The following is a 24,149-nucleotide window of genomic DNA, read 5'->3' as shown; positions in this document are numbered from 1 at the left end:
AACATCTTAACACCTCCTGTTTTATTGCAAGAATGGGTAAATAAGAATGGGTAAAACCCCATTCTTATTTTGCATCAGTTACTATGGGCCATGTTAATCTGAGAACGTGCTTTGTCATTTTTGCTCGTGCACCACTGCCAACGTAAGTAACACTCGACACAAAATGTGTCTACAGACGCATACCTCTTAAATCCTGCTTGTATGTCAATACTTTATCTTCACCAAATGCAAATCTGTCGCCCTGCTCACCCAACGCGCGTGTCGGTGGGGTGGTGGGGGGGGGGGGGCAATGGTCTCTGTCGTTGTAAGCCCAGTCGGTCGTGCAATTCCACAGTCGTATGGACGTTGTTGAGCACAGGACGATGCTTAATGCCCGCGAATTGATGTTTCTGGGTCATTTCCCGAAACGTCGCCTCTCGCCTCTCGCACGGTCTTTCTTTTGGGGCGCAGTGTTGCTCCATCGATCCTCACTCATCATCCCTGATAGCAATGTGCAAGTATCCAGCTCACGCCTGTTTACCTTTCTTAACATTTTCTCTGAAGAAGGACCATTGTCCGAAACGTCGCCTACTATATAAAATTTTCCTTTTAAGGCCACAGTTTTATTGACGAATTTGTTATTTTTTGTTGGTTAATGTTGCTTACGCACCACTGCTAACACAGCGGCAGCGGCGGCACCGAATAATTCATGCAATCACTTCCCCGTGCGATGATGCGATTGATTTATCCATTCCCCGTCGATTCAACTGAGTCTTCTCACTACCACACGCGCAAATCAAACGGCGCACGCAGCAATTGACTCCGTTTAAATTCCTACATGCCGCGCGCAATTTGTTCCCGCACACCCCGCAGCTATCCAGAGACAAAAAAAAAAATCTTTAACAATTTAATTGCAACACCAAATTGTGATAATTAATCACGTCTCAAGGTGTGGGGGGCTCGGGGCGGGGGGCGGGTTAGTGGGGTGGGGGGGTAAATTGTTACAAGCATTTTAATTACTCCTGACTTGGCTGGGGTGACTTAGCAGTGAAATGACTTGCCACTGGACGACAGCTCTTGCGTGCCCAGTGGTTTAAATCCCGCGGCAAGGTCTACGCGATACGTGGGCGCCAACCCGATAGACCAAAACCCACCACATTATGAACGTTGCTTGGACGTGAATAAATAATATAATGGCATAACGTACGTGATGATTTGTGTGTACAGTCAGTGGTGACTGGGCAGATACCATCAACTCATTCCACATCGCACCTCCGATTAACACGGTTGGCTACGTACGGTGCGAAAGAAGTACAACAAATACATATATTTCGGGATTTTATTTAATCGCAGGCAGCTGACTGGATTCGAACCCAGGATATCAGTCGTGTCAGGTTCGGCGCCCTGACCTTTGGGGCCTCCACAAGGCTCAACATAGGTTAGGGGCACGTGGCAAGATGCATGTATGATGAAAAAAAATAAGAATAGGTTTTACCCTTTCTGACAATAAAACAGGAGGGTTTATCGTAAGAAAGGAGGTTTTATTGTCAAGGCATCAAGTCTGCATTAGCCACACGTACTTGTGGCAAAACATGCAAACAAACGTGCTCTGTGTGTTTTTACATCTTCACACCTGTTTTATTGCCAGAAATGGTGAAACTTATTCAAATTTTTTCATAATTTTTTATACAGTTTAAAACGGTCCCACAGATATAATTCCTCTTGTCTAACACTGGTGAGGCAAGGCCACAAAAAAAGCTGTCTCTGGTGTACGCCAATCAGTTTAAAAAACAATGCATACATTATCAGAGCATGTTCGTGTGCATGTTTTCCCACGAGTAAGTGTGGTTAATGCAGACTTGATGCCTTGCGGAAGGCATCCATTGGGTGTTCGAACATCTTAACACCTGTTGTATTGCCAGAAAGGGCACAACTTATTCTTATTTTTTTATAATCATTTTTGATCCTGCCAAAAAAGCTTCCATATATACGCATGCATGTACGTATGTTGAACTTCTTTCGCACCGTACGTAGCCAACCGTGCTAATCGGAGGTGCCATAACAACGGCACTGTCCTTGTGTGACCTGTCATGCAGGTCTCGCTTGCAAAAGAGATCATCAATCTCAATGGGGCGGTGGGGGGGGGGGCGCTCACGTGCTTGAAATAAAAGGGCATGAATTTATTCGAGATCTTTTCACTCCGGTGCTTTTATGTGAACTGACCGCTCGCAGTCTGAAGTTGTGAACCAAAGCAACTTGAGGCACAAAGGAGGGGGAGAGCATAATGCAATTTGACAAGGTCGACGCGACAAAGAGGGCCTTTGTCGACTGCAGCCATTGCCAATGCCTCCTGTTTCTATGGACTTTCCTTCACACCGTTTACAATTCGCTTTGATGAAGGGGGGGCAGCCTCTATGCAACTTGAGCAACAAACTTGTTTTTTTACTTCTTAAAATGCTGCTGCGAAACGATTCTCGTTCATTTATAATGTTACGAGGGGTTTCAAAAAACGAGGGACCCGTTGAAAGTGAGCAAGATATTTTGGGATCGACTCACGAGGCGTTATTCGAGGCTCGAACATGCGTGTTTGTTGTTCTTCTGGATAATCTGAAAAGAAGCGATGGATCACTGAAAGTTTGTGGATTGGTAGTGGCGACATCTGGTGAGGATGATGATGATGATGTTATCATAGGAGATGTCTTGAAATGGCTGACGTGCAACATCCTAAATAATTTTCTTATGGAATTAAAGCACCAGAACCGGAACAAGTGCGTGCATGTAGCGAAGGGTGAAGTTTAATTTTACTCTCGATTAAAAAGTTCTGGAATTTTCCAACATTAAAATTACATTTCAATACACGACGGTTCTTGTTTTACATGTGGGAGAAAACTGGTCAAATAAACAGAATACCTCGAGAAACCATCTCTTAGCCACCTCTCAGTGCAGTGGATTGGGATTGTGTTGTGGACATGCAGATCCATGATCTATCAAGCCTCCAACGCGCAGGATTGCAGACTTACTCTTGTAGAAAGATAAAGCTGCAGTCCACGCAATGCCTTGTTCACGTCGCTGCTCACAGAAGGGCTTCCAATTCGAGGGAACTCCGGAGAGGCCCCTCAAAGAAGAAATGCTGGCCTACTCTTCCACGCTGTCCACACGTGTTGCAAGAGGGCGGGATTGCCAACACTTTTTTTCCACCGCACGCGACCTGCCGATTGACGAGATGTGGTGGAACCCATTTATTCTGCTGTGGTTGACAGAATGGGAGAGATCTATGAAGGTGGCGCCGTTGTTTTAGCGACAGGAGCGAGAGATTGAAGAAGCATCAAATCCAGTTTGGCAACCAGAATCAGAATGTTTTTTTTTAAATCCTTTATATTAAGTTCACTTGCTTGCTTGCTTGCGCGCTTACGACGGTGCAAATTTTTCGGTCGTTTTTTAACCCACTTCCCGTGATCCAATCGAGCTGACATTTTGCACACAGACTCGTTGTGCGTGACAATTTCTTTTCCTGAAAAAAATATTTCCAAAATTTTACACTTTTTAGATAAAAAAATTTGTTTTCTTTAATTACCAATTGCTTAATGGTGGCAGGCAATCATCTGACCCATAGGTGGCAGCCATCTCAAGCCAGAAGACGAGAGGACTCTAGCCGCCCGTTTCAAAGACCATTGTGGGCTGGGTTGTGGCCCATTGAACACGCATATAAAGGATTTATAGTGAAAAACTTTGTTTTTACGGGTAAATTTTTTTCAGAATCAGAATATATTTTTATACTGGAGGAATCTGATGAGGTATCAAGCTCTTTTTCACAGATGTCCAGTAGGGCCAGGTAAGAACGTTACAACAACAAACAATACAACAACACGATATGAGTGCAAAGTACAAGAAAGGAAAACAAATCACCCAAACGCATACAAGTCAAACAGCGTTGGTGTACGGTGCTTTTTCTGCAATATTTTGCTGTCTTTTCTTGGATTTTCTGTTTGCACTTAGTCACTTTAAGTTGTTTTCTTGTTCATGTTTTTGTTTTTTGTTTGTTGCGGTTGCACCCGATTCAAGAGCCGAATGGCTCACAGGGCTATACCTAATAAATAAACTGAAACTAAACCATCCCCATCCTAACAGGCAAAGCCCACTGAGGTACTCACTTATTTTTCAGAAGCGACCTGGCCACCAATGATCGCTCAAAGTGGCGTTTCATTTTGCCATGTATAGCACCGAAGTCATCTAAATAATCTCAACGCATGTTTCTAAATGTGGAGGGGAAAAAACCCGTCACATTGCGGCAGCACCCACAGCCTTTGCGCAACGAAAAAAACGATTACCCCGTATTTGACCTCGGACATATCGGTAACACTTCAAAGGTCATGATAATGTTTGACTCAGCGGGCCTAAAAAACCCTCAAATAAAAGTGCCATAGTGCGTTAGGAAGCATGATTATAATTTTCACTATTTCATCACTCGTTTGCTCTTTACACTGTAGACATAACAGCAACACAAATATAATTTAGTTGAAAGTAGAATTGTTTTGGTTAAGAATGACAAGTCAGGGAATAACTTACTAAATATTAAACATTCGAAAAAATAAATTAGGGTCTCAAGTCAAAAGTTAAAGTGTTTTCATACTGAAATGAGCATGGTGTGATGCTCACACATCGATCGGCGGTCCTGTGGTTGTAGTAGAAATTCCATATTCCTATGGTGGGGACAAGTGCATTCATAGGATTAACGTTGTTACTTTTCAACAAACTGGTACTGATTGAATTGACCTTGGAATTGATAGACCGAGTTGACCACCGATCAGCATTTCAACTGGCGATTTTTTATTGTAAGTTAAAAATGCATTTACACCAGCGGTTATTAACCTGGGGTGCACTCACCCCCTGGAGGTGCGAGATGCCCTTTCTGGGGGTGTGAGACGTGGCCAGATTTGTCTTCTTGAAGGTAAATAATCGGAACACAATTTGATCACCGGCACGTGAGCACAACTACTTTGTTTCATAAACCTCTGTGTTTATTAAAATAAACAAAACACATTTACGATGCAGAACCAAAGGGGTGCAAGGCTGCAGTAAAGGTGAAGCACCACTGATTTACACTGTCATCATTATCATAATTCGTTGACACGGTCTATCCACGATTGGATGCCGATCATCACCATCAGTGCTGCGATGGCACAGTCCAGCTCCTGCACATGAGCTGATCTCATCAAGAGTGCATCCTTCCCTGTGATGGTCATCCTCTGTGATGGTCATCCTTCCCTGTGATGGTCATTCTTCCCTGTGATGGTCATCCTTCCCTGTGATGGTCATCCTCTGTGATGGTCATCCGCTGTGCCTGCCTTTCCATCATCAGTCACATCCATAGGGCCTCATCATCATCGATAGCAATTTGTCCTGCCCAAGCTCACTCACTCTTGTTAACATTTTCCTTTTAAGGCCACAGCGTAAATAACGAATGCGTTGAGCGTTTTTTTTAATTGGTTGTGTTTGTACACCTCTGGTATCAACGCAGCAGCAGCAGCAACATCACCGCCATCATCGTCATATAATCTGTTTCTTAGCGGTACATTTGACGTCTCGTATTTGTGTTTCTTCCCTGCCGCACAACGCGTTTCCCAGGGTGCACCTCACCGCGCGTCTTGAAGCATTCTTCAGCTTTCGTTCCATCATTTGCCTCGCCACGTGTTTCCCACTCACACGCCACCGCTGTAGCGCCGTGGTGGTAACGTCGCCAGCTTTCAAAGGCCACTAAGGTCACGGCCCTGCAGATTGCGTTTTCCCGTGGACGTTTCAGTGCCCGTAATGACATTCTACAAATATGATGCAAGCAGGGTTTGTTATCATTCATTGCTGATACGACTCACACACACACACTGTTGACATGGACAGAGAGAATGTGTGTATTAAGTCCTCCTGAATGCATAACAAGTGCACTAGACTTCCCCCTGTTCTTTGTGTGGGTTAATGCATTGCAGGTGGATGTTTATTGAATAAGTATCCGCTTGCACCGTCGCATTAGAAACCAATCCAATAAGTGCGCCTTCCCCGTGTTTTGCAACATTTTTCTTAAACGGTCTCTTTTTTTAAAGTCTGTTCGCAAACAGTGGCGGTTTCATTTGTGGCTCCTTATCATATGCAGTGGATTCTTGTGCAACCACGCATTTCACAAGTAGATTTAAATATAGACGAATCAGGAGCTGTTCATCGAATCTAATCATTTCAAATATACATCTATGGCTATTTTATACTGCCTAAATGCATCGATATAGTCTTATGAGAAAGTACATGTTGGTAAATGTAAAAACAACAATATGAAAGCTTGTTCAACTCAGCCCAGCATTCCTCTATGGTTGTTAAAATGAATATCAGATTGTACGAAATAACGGTGTCGAGTAACGCTGGAGGGGGCGGTGGTTGCACCACGAACCTGGCAACGAGAGTTCGATTCCCAACCGTTGCGAACATCTGCGGCGAGTGATGTCTCACCTGGTCTTGGGTGCATCTTCCACCAAACCGCACTGACCAACGTGGTGAAGTATGGTAATACAATTTGATTGAGGTGACATCCCTGAGCCAGTGGTGGAAATTCCACATTGCTTTGGCGAGGGCGAGTCTACCCATAGAACAACCTGCAGTGTTGACTTCCCCACAAAGTGGTACTCATACTGATAGGAATCACCTGGTTCCACCAGCCCACATGGGATTATTGTGTCCGTCCGTCGTGCATCAAAAAATGAGAGGGGTGAGGCTGGATGGAGAGGGGAGGGTGGGGAGGGGAGGGGGTGGGTGGGGAGGGTGGGGAGGGGCTGGGTGGGGTGGGGAGGGGAGGGTGGGGAGGGGCTGGGTGGGGAGGGTGGGGCTAAGTGGGGGGTGGTAGGGGTGGGGCTGGGTGGGGAGGGGTTGGTCACCCCGTGGTGCCCTTATAAAACTCAACGTTTAACCTACTCACGCAGGCCCTCACAGTCGGGCATATTTGCGGAATACACCACGCCGCCGTTGACCCTGGCCATTGACCGAGCAACCCAACGTTCCTACCAGCTCCCTCCGCAGGAATGTGTTTTTATCGATCCCAGATACATGATGGACTCAGTCAATCCACTCCACAAAGTGGTACCTATTTTATCGACTCCAGAATGATGATGGGCTGAGTCAATCCACCCCAAGCAGGATTCAAACTCGAGAAACCTTCCAATCGCAAGCCGTTTGCTCCACCGCCGAGCAACCTGGCCACATCAAAATATAAGCTTTTTTATTATTAAACAGTGCTGCTGATATTGAGGTACTTACTTGCTCTCTCCTTACAAATCTCGGGATGTTGAATGTCCACGACTGGCTCAGTTTCACAGAGGAGAGCAACCACCCCACACTGGGTTAGAGCAGGAAGGCACTGACATGAAACTGTTGCAGTTCTGTACCATTGCTGTTAATCAAAGCAATGGCATCTAAGCCAACAACGCACATAAACGTGTCACTTATGTCAGTAACACAGCCTTGTAAAATAAGTTAATGGTGCACGTTTCTTAAACCCTCCCCCCTCCTCCTCATCTGTCCACCCAACTTACATAATTGGGTTCACCACAGTCTATATGTTGAACTTCTTTCGCACCGTACGTAGCCAACCGTGCTCATCGGGGGTGCGGGGGAAGATCACCAATCGAAGCACACAAAGCAGATCTAATAAAATGAGTTTTCAATCGAGATGATTTAAAAGTGCATAGCTCCAGTTCATCTGAAAGTGCGCGATGCAGTTCGATGGTAAGACAAAAGCCACTGCGAGGATGACCAGAGTGTGGAAGTGTAGGGCAAATGCCCTCTACAAGAGGGGCCCTCTAGAGCTCCCTCTAGCGGAGGCTGTCCCGGCAGCAGTGGTGTGAGCGGTGGTGAGCGCACTGTGCTTCGAAATGAGTCATTGGCGCAACCGTTTGATAAAGACAATACGGGGTATGTTTTTTTCTTAAGTGTGAGTGAGAAAATGCAGGACTGCACCTTAACCCAAAACAGAAGCGTGTACATATTAGACTAACATGTTTGGCAGTAAACCTCAGTATCGTCAGCAGACACAGTGTCCTGCAGAAGGGGCATTGCTAGCAAACCTTAGCTCACGCTTTCTCTGAAAGGAGGCAGTGGTAATGATGAAGGTGGTGACTTCTGTTGGTTTATAATCCCGTGCTAAACCACTGCAGATGAAGTTGCGTCGAACATTTTTGTAATTTCACATTTCAATTAGCATTCTATGACAACTTGTTATTATGAAAGCAGAGGAGTTAACATCTATGGTGGCAACTTTTATAATTTGGTGGCAACGATTATCATTTGGTGGCAACTATTATCATTTGGTGGCAACGATTATCATTTGGTGGCAATGATTATCATTTGGTGGCCACTATTATCATTTAAAACAAATATGGTTTAACCATTAATTTAAGGTTAGTAAATAAGACATTGCATGGCCTCGAAACAAACATACAATACTTGTTTAGCATGTGGCTTTCCTGCCACATTGTGGCGTAATCGTTGAACTGCAACCGTGCCGAATCGCATCCGGCTGCTGGAGCAAATGCAGTTAGAGTGCACCTATGAACGCTCGTGCAGAAAATCAGAAGAATTAAAAACGCTATTCGCTCAGCACGTGACGTGGGACGTGTTTAACAATCATCGGGCGCGTGCAGGGTGGAACGAGTAAGTTTGTGTGCATACGAGCGGAATGATGATGAAGAACTTTCACGAACTCAATAGGATTCTGGAAAAAAAAGATCCAATGATTTCTGATTATAAAACCCCGTTAAGATTTTGCAGATTATAATAAAGCTATATTACGCCATGTAAATGAACGCAGATATACAACTATATTTTATATTGTTAATGGATGTCTATGTGTATTTGTGGTTTCTATGTGTATTTGAGTTTATATGTGTGTATATGTTTCTATGTGTATTGGGTCTCTATGTGTATATGGGTTTTAATCTGTATATGGGGTTCTATGTGTGTATAGGTTTCTATGTGTATTTGGGTTATATGTGTATGTCGGTTTCTATGTGTATTGGGTTTCTCTGTGTACGTGAATCAATTTTGCCAAGTGATTCAAAGCGACATGGAAATATATTTTCACAAAATTGGGATTGGATAAAGAAAGGCGTACATGTGCACGGATAAAATATGAACCATCTCGGGAAATTGACTTCAGGAAATTATTGAAGGACTTGACAAATTCAAGGGCTTTGCAGCGTGTACGAAATTATCTGGGCACGTGTCATGACGGGTACGTTCGAGGTCGCTTGCCAGAAATGAACCACAATTCCTCGTTGATCTCGTCAAGGACCATGACCTATCACGTGAACTCCGGTCATTCTCGCAGCAGCGGATTTTGGCTGCTTGCCATCGAACAAAAACGGTGGTCACCGCATCGCGCGCTTTCAGATGCGCTTCTGCGGCCGTCTGGAACACTCTTCCTTCCGATATTAGGTTAGCCACTAGAACCATGTACAGGTAGTCCCCGACTTACGATGGTCCGACTTACGATATTTCGATCTTACGATGGCGATATGACAAAATTGTAAAATATTTTACATTTCGCACGGCAGGCAAACGCAGCAGCATATGAGGTACAATACTGTACGCTGGGATGCTGCCGGGATGTACTGTACGCTTATAGTTTATACAGTACGTTACTGTAAATTGCTTTGTCTTGCTAAATTATCACCATTCTGTAAGACTCCTGGGTAGGCTAGGCCATTTTCGACTTACGATATTTTCGACTTACGATGGGGTCGTCGTAACGCATCTCCAACGTAAGTCGGGGACTAGCTGGACTTTTAAATCAAGATCGCACCGTATGGCTACATACGGTGCGAAAGAAGTTCAACATACATACAACACACGTAATAAAGGTTGGGCTGAAGATGAATAGGAGCAAAATGGGAATCACGTACCGTCCATCAAGTTCTCTAAACAATGAAAGACATATGTTGGAGAGGCACAACTGGAAATCAGAGCAGAATATCTGTATGCCTTGGACTTTGAACACAATCATTAAATAAAAAATTGGACGAGGAGCGACACTGTGAGAGATGGCAATGGCTTTGGGAAGGGCTTAATCTAGCAGTGGATAGATCATAGCTGATGATGATGATAGCAGATCATAAATATGAAACTGGAGCAATGCAAAGCCACGTATGCCCAGCGACCTCTGTCTTCTTAGTGGTTTTTTTTGTTGAGAAACTGGATCGTAAATGTATGTTTAGGCCGAGGTGACCTAGGCCAGTGGTTCTTAACCTCTACTGCAGCCTTGCACCCCTTTGGTTCTCAATCGTAAAACAAATTATGTTAATAAATACATAGGGATTAAATTTCGATTTAAAGCTTTCGTGATTGCAGGGATTCATCTTCTTGGTTCTTTCGGTAAAGTCACGTAGAAGGGAAGTAATAAAATAATAAAAATAAAACATAATAAAATAATTCTCACGACGTTTCGGCTACAACGAATGGCGTCACCTGAAGACGGCTGCTTGCGTTGTAGCCGAAACGTCGTGAGAATTATTTTATTATGTTTTATTTTTATTATTTTATTACTTCCCTTCTACGTGACTTTACCGAAAGAACCAAGATACATAGGGGTTGATTAAACAAAGTAGTTGTACTTACGGTGCCTGTGCTCAATTTGTGTTTAGATGATTTACCTTCTAAAAACAATCTGGCCACGTCTCGCACCCCCAGGGCTGCTTGCTTCCCAGGTTAAGAGCCACTGACCCACGTGGACTCCGATTTGGTTCTCATAATAAGTGCCGGACATCTGGCTCTTTTATTTAACCAGCTGAGGGCCTAGCCACTGAGGTCATCTCTTTTGCAAGGGAGACGAGTGAATTGCAACTTTTCTTTTGTTGTTGCAAATTTCTCGACGGTGATTTCACAGCGGTCAAAGGAGGAAGCAACCCCAATGATCGTGAGATGAGCGAGGCGCTGCGACTCCGATTTCAAAACATTCCATCTTACAGTAACGCGCGTCGCTCGCACGACATGGAGAGGCCTTCATACAGCTGTGGATTGATAACGGGCTGTATGTAACATGTCACTTCTTGTTTCATGGATGGCAGGCAGTGTGTGGCAGAAAGCTCTCGGCTGACAATCAGAAGTCCATATCCCTGTTGTGATCAATTGAGCCAATCGTCCTTCGGGGGGGGGGGGGAGTGAAATAAAACACATTCCTGCAGAGGGAGCTGGTAGGAACGTTGGGTTGCTCGGTCAATGGCCAGGGTCAACGGCGGCGTGGTGTGAGGGCGGGCACAAGCCGGCGTGAGTAGGTTAAACGTTGAGTTTTATAAGGGCACCACGGAGTGACCAGCCCCTCCCCACCCAGCCCCACCCCTCCCACCCCACACCCAGCCCCACCCTCCCCACCCAGCCCCTCCCCACCCTCCCCACCCAGCCCCTCCGCACCCAGCACCACCCCACCCAGCCCCTCGCCACCCAGCCCCTCCCTCCCCATCCAGCCCCTCCCTGCACGACGGACACAATAATCCCCTGTGGGCTGGTGTAACCAGGAGGTTCCTACCAATATTATTACGAACTCTGTGTAAAGTTGACGGTTGTTCTCCTGTTCAGATAATGGACTTCCACATGGGAATGTTAAATCTGTCACCGTTGCTTCAGGGCCACCAACAGAGAAGAGCACCTTCCTGGTGTTCGTTTTGACACAGGGGACACTGAACTTTGACCCCTTAGACCCGCCTGCGTTCTTCCACTGTGACACGATGACTTACTATTCTGAACGATGCCACGTGATCTTAACATCCACCGCAGAGCTAACACTGGATTGCTGGGTGACTGTAGTAGTGGGAATCGCTGCTTTTCTTCGCGTGCCACTGGACTGGAGGTGATGGGTGGTGCTTGGTGACGCCATCGGCGTCATCGTTGGGACATGGCTTGCAGGGGGATTTCCCTCCTTAGGACGGCAGGAGGTGGGGGTATAGGCTGCTATTTTTAAAGGGGCTCGTGGAATCGACAACAACAAAAGTTGTCAATAAAGTACATTTTTATAATATAGGTTTTTGGGTTAGATCGCGTGAATATAAATGTGCCGTTAAACCCACCGCCACCACCCGACACAGCCAATTAGTAAGGTTTGTCACGTAAACAAAACGTGCCAATTCGTTACTAGCACGGCACGCCGATAGTGCATTGGAGAGTAAACCCACGACATTTACAATTCGAGTACAATTTTTAGTCGGCACAATCGACTTAATGGACTAATCGTGCAGGCCCTTAATTCAAACGCTCAACCCTGGCTCGCTGACAAGCCTGCTCTAACCGCGTGGCTCTTTCTGGCTTGCCTCCACGCGGTTACATTTCCACGTGTTATTCTCCGCCAGCCAACACGACGTTGAACTGTCGGAGAGAATTTCACGGATCTGTTTTTTTGTTGTTGCTCTGTTAGTCGGCGAGGGTTCAACAGTGGGGGGGGGGGGGGGGTTAGGGGTCAAAGGCAAGGCGTGAAGTGAGAAGGAATGTTAATCCCCATGGATAATATTGTCCGCAGATGTTTGACCTGTGTCTAACAAGAAGGGATTTCCCAACTGAATTCAAAACAAGCCCGCTCACTCCGTCACGGCATGTAGCTGCGAGCACGCACACGCACACACATAGTCCTATGGCATTCCCATAGCAAATGCACATTCTCCCAGTTTTTTTATTCTTCCAGCGATTGTATTGCATCTGGCGAGGATGGCGCTGCGGATAGAGTACTTGGCTCGCAAGTTCAGATCCCCGGAATATTTTGACCTAAACTTTGTGGTTGGAAACCAGAGTGACCAGATGAAACTCACACATATGAAGGGAAATCTCTTCGTATGTCTGGGTAATATGCCTCCTTGCTTTTACTACCACATACACCTTGATTACCCTGCAGTTGGGTGTATCGGATTGCCAAGAAAGCTGTCACAGGTTACAGGTATCCCTCGATATACGGAACAGGTATGTTCCGGAGAAACTGTCCGTAAAGCTAATCGCGTGTATATATAAGAGAATTGGAGGTGTGTTCCGATGGCAAAAATAATCATTCAACCCAAGACGCAATAAAATGACAGCTCAGAATGCAGCAAAATTTTTTGAGCAAATATTTAATAGAAAATCGATAATGTTACGATAAAATATTGTTAACAGGACTCAAAATAAGTCGAGAAATACAAATTCTCTACTGTACTTACCAGAAACTGTGATGACATGTACATTGTTCAAATATTACCTCCAAGAGATTGCAATTTAGAGATTCAAAATTCCGTGAACGCTAATTTAACGCAAGTCCTATCAAATTCGTTCCCTAATTTGTAATTTACGTTGTCGAGAAATTTCATGTACTGAGTTTCCGTTTAACAAGGGATGACTGTATTTCACTCTTAAGATTATTAAGCATTAATTTCATTTGACAAACACATTCACATTGGAGCAACTGGTATTTAATTCGGGTAGCATTAAAATATGACTGTACACTTGAATGTGAACATTTTATACAATGGTATTTACAGCAGATATTTACAAGACGCGCTCGCAACGTATGTGCCGGTGTCACGGGGATTGCATATCGCTCAAAAGCTGACTCGGCAGGGCTTGACATCAACTATGAAACAACTGGAGAAGAAGCTTCTGCCATTTAGAATCAGGATGCAGTTGGCAGTATGCTATTCATTTCATGGCAGAGATTGTGTTAACACCTTGCAACTTCAGAATAAAAAGTGTGGCGAAGAAAGTGTTGGTATATTTATCCAGCACGAGGTGGTGAGTGTGAGTTAAAGCAAGTGTGCAGGATTGGAGGAGGGCAGATGACCCGAGGCGGGAGTTCGGGAGTGACAGCCAGAGTTCGGTGACCAAGGGGAAGAGGACCCTGAGCCAAGGTCGTTGGAATTACCGCTGTGGCAGAATTTCAGGCATCAACTGCGTGACGGCTTTCGAATCTGCCAGAAGGACGGAATCGATCGATCGCTCTGGTGCGGAGGCATCATTTTACGAGGTGAAAAACAAAAACTCGGTTCCAGAACTCCTGTGGGGAGCAGATATTACGTGAAGTCAGCAGATATTTATGATAAAACGATCATTACAGAGCTCGAGTTACTGTGGAAAGGCCCTCTCACCCAACCTGAGATGTGACTGTGCAAAGAGTGGTTCGGCACACGTTAAGCAGCCAAACTGTAGAGGTCTCATGCTCATTGCATCCTCAATTGACTGAAAACCCAACTTTTTTTTTACAAAGGTTTTTTTGTAGTCATAGGGAACCGGTATGAAATCATCAAAGCACCATCCTTGAGAGCATGGTGGCTGGAGCCTAAATTCAAACACAAAGCATCAGCAACATTGGCAACATGTCCTATTTAATAAAGCGTTTATTTATGTCGGAAAACCACGCTAAGTCTCCATTCATTTTCAGAAGCATCCCTGAAATTGGCCAATTCCTTGATAACAGCGCCAAACCAGGTTGTCTCTGTCTTCATTTGAACAATGGAGCAGTGTTCATCTCAATTGGCGGCCTTGCTTGAGCAGTGGAAACGGCACGCTCCCATGGCAGGGGCCAGTCTCTCCATGGGACGAACACCACCAACTTCTCCCAGGAAGCTGTACTTATATTTGATTTCCTCCAAAGTGACGATTGAGCTGAAGTCGACCCCTGACCAGGATTTCGGCTTACAACTCCCCCGAGTCAATTGCCGTAACAACGGCGCCACCTGCAGCATCGCCGTGAGTCCGCGACGGGCGCTGCGAGGCCCCCAGCTACGCCGGGCAAGCCTGCCCTCTCACTTAATAACCTTCCGCAGCCAGTCCGTGAAGGCCGACACGTTGGTGTACCCTGTGGGCAAGCCGGCGCTGCCCTGGCACCCGCCAGAGTGGCCCCAGCTCACAAGCCCCAGCAGGTGCCAGAGGCCGCCAGGCCGCCCTCCCGCGCCTCGCGTCGCGGACGCCGCGATCCCTCCGGTCTCGGCAGGGCACCACGACGCTTCGCCCGAGCCGACGGGCAGCGCCGGCGCGCAGAACATCCTGGCGGTGACGGGCACGGCGGCGCCGCGCGCCTCCAGCTCGCGCTCGCACTGCGCCGTGCCCATGATGGAGATCTGCGCGGAGAGCGGGCGGCCCGCGTCCCTGGCCGGCCCCGAGCCGTTGGAGGAGAGGCGCCACCCGGAGACGAAGGCAGCGCCGGAGGAGGAGGAGGGGGAGGACGGTGGCGCCGCCGGGGTTGCGGCGGTGGACAAGCGGTCAGGAGGGAGGCACACGGGCTGCACACGATCCGACAGGTCAGCGCTGCCCGACAGGCGGATCACGGCCAGGTCGCCGTCCAGCAGCACGGGGTCGTAGGCGCGGTGCACGAGGATGTTGGAGACCTGGGCATGGGAAGGGCCGATGGGGTCAGGTGGACAAATATCATCAGCCGTACGCCAGCCGATTGCTATCCAACAATGGGTAAAGGTGTGCCCATGGCATGATGGTGATGGGATTTATTTGACTGTGCTTCACCATGCAGGTCAGTCTGGGCTGATGAAGGGAGGGCAGGACTGGTTGGGATATCACTCACCACTGATGTTAGCCGTTGCTGGGAATCGAACCGGGACGGGTCGGTTCATAGCAAAGTATGCTAACCACTATACCACTGCTCCAACTCATGAACATACGTAGTATTATGAAATGGGAAATAATTACTTTTATGGATGCATTTTCTCTTTAATATTAGACTCTGTTTCCAGGGCCTTGCCTATATTCTCTGTTAATGTTATTATCAATCTTTTACTTTTAATTGCGAGTTTAGTGATTTATACTGAAGGAACTTATTTCCACTTGCACGGCATGTCACTTGCTCATGGTACATCTGCAGTGAAACGTGCGTTGTGAATGAAACATTTAAATAGTGTACGTATGTTTGTTGAACTTTTTTCACACCGTGCGTAGCCAACCGTGCTAACCGGAGGTGCGAGATGAAGATGAGTGATTTCTATTTACACAAAGGGCGAGATAAACAAACAGAGAGGCGGACACAGGCAGACAGAAACAGAAAAAGTAAATATATAGCTGAATGGAGACATATATGTATATGAGTAAACAGCAAAGGTTATTGTAGAGGATACTGATACCTCATGTTCTGAAGATAATGAATGCATGTGTATAATGTAAGAGGAGAGTATGGTTTTTGTAATTGCGACTGTGGAAGTCGTGATGGATGGGGACAGGTGTTGGAGGAGCACCCAGAGGTCAGTAACAACTGGAGCTGTGCACTTTTAAATCTAATTTGAAAACTCAATTCTTGAGAACTGCTTTTTGTGTTTAATTCATTGCCATTGCGCCGCACCTCCGATTACCGCCGGTTGGATACGCACGGCGCGAAAGAAGTTCAACACCCGTACGTACATTCGTGAGGCTCGACCGGTGAAGAAAGAAGGAAACCAGAGTGTGGTGGAGGAGCAGGAACCGCGTCCCCTCCCGACCGCCGGTACCTTGGCAATCTGCTCGGCCTTCCCATTGCCGCCGTGGCCGCTGCCCAGCACGACGCGCACGTCGGTGCGCTTGAGCGGTGTGGACGTGCCGAAGTGCGTGACGCAGTGCGCCGTCGACACGAGCGATCGCTCGCTCACCAGCGCCGCGGCGCAAACCAGCAGCCAGGCGCCGTCGGCCCGCGCCCCCGCGCCCGCTCCGACTCCCCCGCCGGCGCTTCCTCTTCCTCCGCTGCCACCGTTGTTGTTGCCGCCGCCGCTGCTGCTGTTGGTGTTTTGGCCGCCGCCGCCTGTAGGCGGCCGCACCTGCCGGTAGACGGCGGCTTTCCAGGGCCACGGAGTCCCCGAGATGTTCCAGCCGTCTGCCCTGCCGCAGACTGAGACGACGATGGGTCAGTCCGTCACTCCTTGATGGTGACGACGGTGACTGCGACGATAGCGACTACAAATATTGTGACAGATGGCGATGGTGATGATGATGATCAGAGTGATCACGATAACCGCAAATATTAATCAAGATTACGATGGTGATGATGATGACTTCGGTGGCTGATGAAAAACTATTGTAATCGATGTATGCTGATGCAATTATGATAGTGATTACCTAATGACTGATATATATATACAGGGTTCTTAAAAATAATTTTAACACTTCTGAGAATTTACAACAATACCACAAGAAATTCCCCTCCGGGCTCTGGAGACCACCTGGAGAAGATTCCAAGCACGATATTCACATATAAGAGTTAACATTTTTTTGAAGCACGCTGTATAATTGCGATTTCCTATCTAGTGATGATTCCAATAGGATACCTTCATCCGTCAGTGGATTGACTTCGACTAATGATGTTGATTCAAATAAAGTTGACATAATGAAGACATTTATTCATGATGAATATAGCAATTTAGACAATACATTATGATGATAATTGTGATTGATAAATACAACGCGCTGCTTTTTCTGACAATGCTTATGTATAGCAATTATTATCAATAAATTACGGCGATAACGATTACAACTGATTTTTGGATATTACAATTATTAACGAATGATAATGGAGCTACGTTGTGGGCAACAGAGGGAAGACAGCAAAGTCCATCGTCGAACTGTTACTTCTATGGTTCCCTTCACCAGTCCGTACTGACCAGCACAATGAAGTATGGTCAGAGACACAGACAACACCTTTGAAGTTGGGTGGTAGCCTACCAGAGAACTTGTAACGTGCTCAGACATCACAGGAAACCACGTGGAAAGGTGGCCAGAACCGGTGACAATTGCCAAAGCTCTGTGGGCCTATGTTGGAATGTTTTTCCAGCTCCGCTAATGGGTGTTTGCACAGGTGGGAGGAAAACTGGAGTATCCGGGAAACAAAACAAATAAAACACGTTCCTGCGAGGAGGGCAGTAACACTCAATCCCCGCGAAGATAGAAATGAATCACAATAATAGATATTTGGGTAAGATTGCGTAAATATAAATGTGTCGTTAAACCCGCCACCACCTGACGCAGCCAATGAATAAGGTTTGTCATGTAAACAAAATATAGCAATTCGTTACAAGTACAGCACACCGGTGTGTTGGAGAGTAAACCCACATGTTTTATATTTACGCGATCTAACCCAAAAACCTTTCCTATGGATAATATTGGTCGTGAAAGCCAACTCGGTGTTAAAACAGAAATTTACCAACTTGCTATACTGCTATACCTAGGCAAAACCAGGAGATGGCGACCGTAATCATCCATGGATCGAGAGAATCAAGGTGACATGCGTGATCCACCAATCCCCGTCTCCAAATTCCTCGAGTGGGGAGTGTGCGCCGCACGCGTGCCGTTGGCCAGGGTGGCGTTTGCGCATCCGCAAAGCGATTAGCAAGGTTGGCTACATACGGTACGAGAGAAGTTCAACATACATACATGCATGAGTGTTATGTGGATCAAGCGGTATTAGTGAGGAGCGGCAGTGTAGTGCTTAACGCACCGCGTCACCCGCGTTCGATTCCTGCCCACAGTCAACATCCGTGGAAAATATCTGAACTCGTCCTGGGCCTCAACCTAGGTTGACTCAGCCTTAAATGACGACGTGTTGCGATGTCGTAAAACATTAGCAATGGGGGAGAGGCGGGCGGGTGTGGTGCTGGCCACCCACCCCCTCGAGTGTCGGTTCCGGCCTTCATCGGTGCTGCTACACCCTAACAGCACTTTCCTCCAACACAGTGGCGAGATGTTGACTACCTCGCCTGGTATACAGGAGGTCTTGGGTTAGATCCCAACCCTGACACCTCTATATTTGGAGTTTGCATGTCTCTCTCCCAGTGGTTGCATAGATTTTTCTCCGGGTCCTGCAGTTTTTTCTCTCCACGTGATAAGTCACTTCGTTGAGCTATCATTTTACGCGTAGGCTTAGCTACCAATATTATCCATAATAGAGGTTTTGTTGGGTTAGATCGCGTAAATATAAATGTGTCGTTATACCCACCACCGCCCGACACAGACAATTTGTAAGGTTTGTCACGTAAAAAAAACGTGTCAATTAGTTACTAGTTCAGCACACGGGTGTGTTAGAGAGTAAACCCACAACATTTATAATTCGAGTCCGCGATCTATTACGAATAAAAATCGTTCAGTTAAGTTTAAAGGCCCCACGGTGGGCAGGGTTCAGGGGGACCATCGTGTTGGTGGTCGTGGCGGTAGAGGGGGTGGTTGTGCGTCGTACCAGGCACGCAGCGAGCCGCCTGCCCGCTCCAGCGGCCCGTGCGGAGGCACGTGCGCCGCGCGCTGCCCGTCTGCTGGTACCAAGCGGCAGGGCAGCGGAACTCGAGCCGCGCGTGTACCGGGTAGAAGCCGGGGGCCAGCGCGCTCTCGTTGGCGCCCGCAGACGCCGCCGCCGGCGCCATCGCTGCCGCCTCTGGCTCCAGCGCCACCTTCTTAGCCCCCTTCTTCGGAAAGAGAACTCTCTGCACCGGTGTGGTCCTGATGGGGAACCATCATCGTCATCATCGTCGTCGTCACTGTAGCGCAGTGTTCTTCACTAATTTTCAGAGGGGCGCCGCGTGAGAGGCCACCAGGGGCTGCCAGTGGCTCTCGGGCCTTGCCATGAAGAACGCTGATCTAGCCATTATCATAACGCGAATGGATGGGCCGAGATGCAGAGTGTCTGCTGCTTGTTGCAGAGGTTCACGGTTCGAACCGTGCGGCTGCCCCGGTCAACACTGCGGGTGTGTTAACCGCTCACGCCACGCGCTCCACGGTCGATGTTAGAGCTCCCGTGATGTTAGGGCCTTGTGTACTGGTGTAATGGTCCAAATGAGACACATTTCTTAAATTTGGAGAGAAAAAGTTACAGTGACATGGCCCCTACTGGCAGTAGACTATATAAATGTGCAAGACGGTGCTGCACATTCCTTGCATCGCAAAGGCACGGATTCTGCTGGGCATCCCCGAGGCTATATCACTGCAGGGCAATGAAACTGTTTAGATGAGATGTGACATGTACAGTAAAATCTTGGATTGCGAGCATAATTCGTTCCGGAAACGTGTTTGTAATCCAAAGCACTCGTATATCAAAGCACTCGTATATCAGTTGTGATCACGTGACGCTCGGCAGACAAAGCGTAAACACGTACTACTCGTATTGCAAGACCTCGCTCGTTTATCAAATTAATATTTATTTTTTTATTTGCTCGTCTTGCAAAACACTCGCAGACCAAGTTACTCGCAATCCAAGGTTTTACTGTAAGTCCCTTTGAGATGCTTGAGGCGTTTAAACGTCCGACAAAAACAAAATCGTAATAAAAATCGATTACAGACTGCGCCAATGACATGCTCATCGTGCGTGACGTCAGTCAACTTTAAGGATGTCATCGATCATCAGCTATTAATCCTCAATTAATCTCTCAATTGTCATCAATAATCAGAATATAACCATCACGGTCCTGATCTCAGTTGTTGATCGATAATATCATTGTCAATCGTCACCACCATCATCATGCGTGGCCAACAATTGTGTTAATAATAATTTACATGTATTTGTAAGGAGCCTTCCACTAACGTCTCAAAGGCGTAAGAATAAAGATAAGGAAAGGTCAAGAGGGACGGAGAAGCTAAATAGAATAAACTGACTTAACAATACGTGGTTTTAAGACGAGACTTAAGATTATCCACATTATCAGAGAAACGAATTTCACAACGCGAGGGAATTCCACAACCGTGGCACAGACACAACTCAATGCCCCCCCACTCCACGCCAGGAACGCAGCCGGGATCGAGGTTCGCACAGAAGGGCAGAATCTGGAGATCTCAAGCAGCTTGAGGGGGTGCACGGATGAATATTTTTCATCACGAGTCATCAGATACCACCATCGTCGTCGTCATGAATCAACACTTCCGTGATCATGTGTTGTTTTCATCAATCATTGAGATCGTTTCCATTCATCATCATCATTATGTTGTTTAGGCGCAAGCACTTGCTACATTAACCTGTTCAAAACGATATTTCGTGACTGATGCACATTCATTTACAACCACATTAATAAAATTAACATCGCAATTAGATATTCGATGGGTCTTTCGGTAAAGCCACGTAGGTAAAAATGACTCTCTCACCTGAAGACGATTGCTTGTGTTGCGATGGAAATGTCGTGATATTTTTTATTATTTTTCTATCTACGTGGCTTTACCGAAAGACCCATAGAATATGTATTCATGCAGTCACGAAAGCTTTAAGTCACGATAGAGCAATTAAAATATATTTTGCAAAACACCGTGTCTTTTAATTGCTGTGATGCAAAAAAGTGCCATTTAGAAATAAAGGAAAAATATTACGTTGCAAAAATATATATATTTTTAAAAAATATGACTTTAACACAATTGTTAAATACTGTAGATCACTCTCCAACAGCAATACATTGGCACCTTTGTATCATGTGATAAATTTAACTTGTTGGCTGCTACGGTTGGAAGGGAGAATTTGCGACACACATTTTATTTTTGCGATCTGACCCCCCCCCCAAAAAAATGTATTATGAATGTTTTGTTAAAATCTACCTCTGTTTGGTCGGTCTCGGCTTCATCAGAACAAACGTCATGGGAGGTGGGACGTGTGGGAGCCTGCAAGCTGACTCACACACACAGCACAGACAAACACAAAGAGCCCCCTGTCGCCTTAAAACAAATGTTGGGGTAGTGCTCTTTGCCAGTACCTATCAAGGACAAAGATCCCCCGTATAGCCTTAACAGGCTGTTGGGTCAAGTGCTGTTTGTGAGCACCTATGAAGGCCGGTATGGCACACGAGGTGGTGGGTGGCCAGCACCACGCCCGGCCGCCTTTGTCTCCCCAGGTACTCATTGGAGGCTGAGTTTACCTAGGGGAGACCCAGTACCAGTTCAGATAATCGCCGCTGGTGTTGACTGTGAGCGGGAATCGAACTCGGGCCGCCGGGTTCGTAGCACAGTGCGCTAACTGCTGTGCCACTGCTCCCCAACTCACGCGGAAACTCACACACACGCGTGCATGACAGAATACCCGGCGAAAAACGATGATGCGAGTCAATCGCTCCCAACACACAACGTGGTGGCCTCGACGTCGGCACTCTCGCCGCTGAAGAAATCCATCTGCACGGAGTTATTGGTTCCATTCCCACGACGGCCACCAACCCAGTTGCTTGCGTGCATCTGTCAACACTTGCGATGAGTACGGTTGGCTACGTACAGTGCGAAAGAAGTTCAACATACATACAACTGTGTTGTGGATGCTACGGTTCCGACCAATAGCTGCACACAAAAACTACCCTGGGGGGAGAGTTTATTTCGTACGTTTGTATGTTGAACTTATTTCGTGCCGTACGTAGCCAACCGTGCTAATCGGAGGTGTTCTTGTTGGTTAAAGCCCTGAGTAATTCGTGGGAATTCCACGTTCATATGGCCGGGGGCAAGTATTTCCATAAGTCCAAAGGACAACCGCTGTAATCTTCCCAAAGGGCTGATTCACGGATGGGATGTGAACCTGCAACCACTCAAAACTGTGCCGTTGCAAATTATTAATTCCGATTAATTTGGCTTAATGTCAGCTCTGAGCGCAACAAAAATATGAATCTCTGAAATGGATGACTGACAGGTGCTGGATCACTCTCTTGGGAGGATGTGGGACATATTTCGCTGGGCCAGAGAGGCCTCACGGTGAAGCAGAAGTCCGAATTATAAAGCACGTAGAAGTCAGTGCAGTGAGTTGCAAACGCAAGCCATCGACTCGTGTGTCGTCACCTTCTGAAGTGGCTTCCCTGACCCGATGTTGATGCTCTGCTGACTGAGGGAGCTCTGAAACGTGCGTTTAGAGTATTTGGCTGCTATAAACTTCCACGTGATAAGCCACTTCGTGAAGCTATCATTTGTGTGACAGGTTGCTTCTGAAAAAATAGCTATACAGCTCATTGGGCCTTACCTGGCAAAATAGAAATAGTTTTTAAGAATCATGGGTGGCGCTCACGACACGATTATCGCGGTCGTTGCTCCATACGCCGCGAGGGTGGTGCGTCTCCGCGTCACCGACACGCATTTCGAATTGCCCCGTTCAGACATCGCCGCCGGCCCCACGGCTGCCCGGCTTTCCGCGGTTCAAATACGCAACCTGGGGCCCCCCGGCGCGGCTCGGCGGCACGGCGGAAAGAAAAAAACAAGAGGCGACGGTTGCCGAAGCTCCGGAGCTCTCTCACCTTTGACGCAGGCGGCCGGGCGCCCCGTCCACGCCCCGTTGACCCCGCAGGTCAAGTCCCCGCCTCGGCCCTGCCGCACGTAAGGGGGCCGGCACACCACGTGCAAGATGCTGCCCGCCCGGTAGCCGCCGGCGCCACCGGTGCCGCCGGTGCCGCCCTCCTCGGCCGGCGCGCTCGTGTTGCGGTCGACCTGCCCGTTGCGGGGAAGCCGCGGCTCTGGGCAAAACTTCTCCTCCTCCACTGCGAGAGGCGCAAACGAAAACGCGAGCGACTGTGAACACGTTGGCGGCGGCGGGTGGGGTGGCGGTGGTGAAGTGGCGGCACAGCGGTTAGCGTGCGACGCTATCCACCGAGTGACGTAAGTTCGATGGTTGACATGACAGCTGAATGGTGGCTCACTGCTTTTGAGCCGATTAGCACGGTTGGCTACGTACGATGTGAAAGAAGTTCAACATACATACACATGAATATATTTGTTAGTGGTGGGTTTTGTTGCGATGATGCATGGCTGTAATGCAGGGTCTCCTGCTGGTTTAAAACGCCAAATAACCATAGCTGCCAAAGCAGTCAATATCACTGTGACTGGCGCTGATTTGTAAAAAATATATATTTTTTACCGCAAGACGGAATGGGGATGTCCCAGGTCCCATCGAGCTGACAAACAGCTGAGACGTTGCCCTGGAGAACGAAGCCTCCGTCACAGCTGAAGAACACCTGGTCCCCGAGGCCAAAGTCCTCCCCTTCGATCTTCAGATTTCGCGGAAGCTTGGGTCGTCCGCACATCACCACTGCCACGTGGGGGGAGGAGAGACGCGGCGTTGCACCGCGGCCATCAACTTCACACAGAGCGAGCCACCTCGGAGGTGCGGTGTCACCTGTGCAATGGGCTGAGGGGCCTAGCAGAAGGAAGCGACGATGAGGTGTGGTGGCATCGATGGCTTGGGGCCCTGATGACCTCTTGACCTTGATTTTCACTGAGTCGGACTCTCAGCATGG

At 47.4% G+C, this 24,149-nt stretch overlaps 1 protein-coding gene across 2 annotated transcripts in view; it reads right to left on the bottom strand.

Moving 5' to 3' along the window:
* Window positions 1–13,082: 13,082 nt before the first annotated feature.
* Window positions 13,083–24,149, bottom strand: part of PAMR1 (peptidase domain containing associated with muscle regeneration 1) — a 46,313-nt gene continuing 35,246 nt past the window's right edge. Inside the window, exons 8-13 of one of the 2 annotated variants that reach the window (XM_061566620.1) lie at window positions 23,771–24,049; window positions 23,154–23,393; window positions 21,490–21,559; window positions 19,160–19,416; window positions 16,449–16,822; window positions 13,083–15,344 (exon numbers count right to left, since the gene is read on the bottom strand). In XM_061566620.1, the coding sequence (XP_061422604.1) occupies window positions 14,763–15,344; window positions 16,449–16,822; window positions 19,160–19,416; window positions 21,490–21,559; window positions 23,154–23,393; window positions 23,771–24,049 (1,802 nt within the window). In that variant the 3' untranslated portion in view covers window positions 13,083–14,762. The remainder of the gene's footprint in view (window positions 15,345–16,448; window positions 16,823–19,159; window positions 19,417–21,489; window positions 21,560–23,153; window positions 23,394–23,770; window positions 24,050–24,149) is intronic. The other variant, XM_061566621.1, reaches the window with a different exon arrangement.

Source organism: Lethenteron reissneri, chromosome 37 (genome assembly GCF_015708825.2).
Source record: "Lethenteron reissneri isolate LAM-NWPU_2019-01 chromosome 37, ASM1570882v1, whole genome shotgun sequence".
Lineage (NCBI taxonomy): Eukaryota > Metazoa > Chordata > Hyperoartia > Petromyzontiformes > Petromyzontidae > Lethenteron > Lethenteron reissneri.
This window is presented reverse-complemented; position numbering and strand designations above follow the sequence as displayed.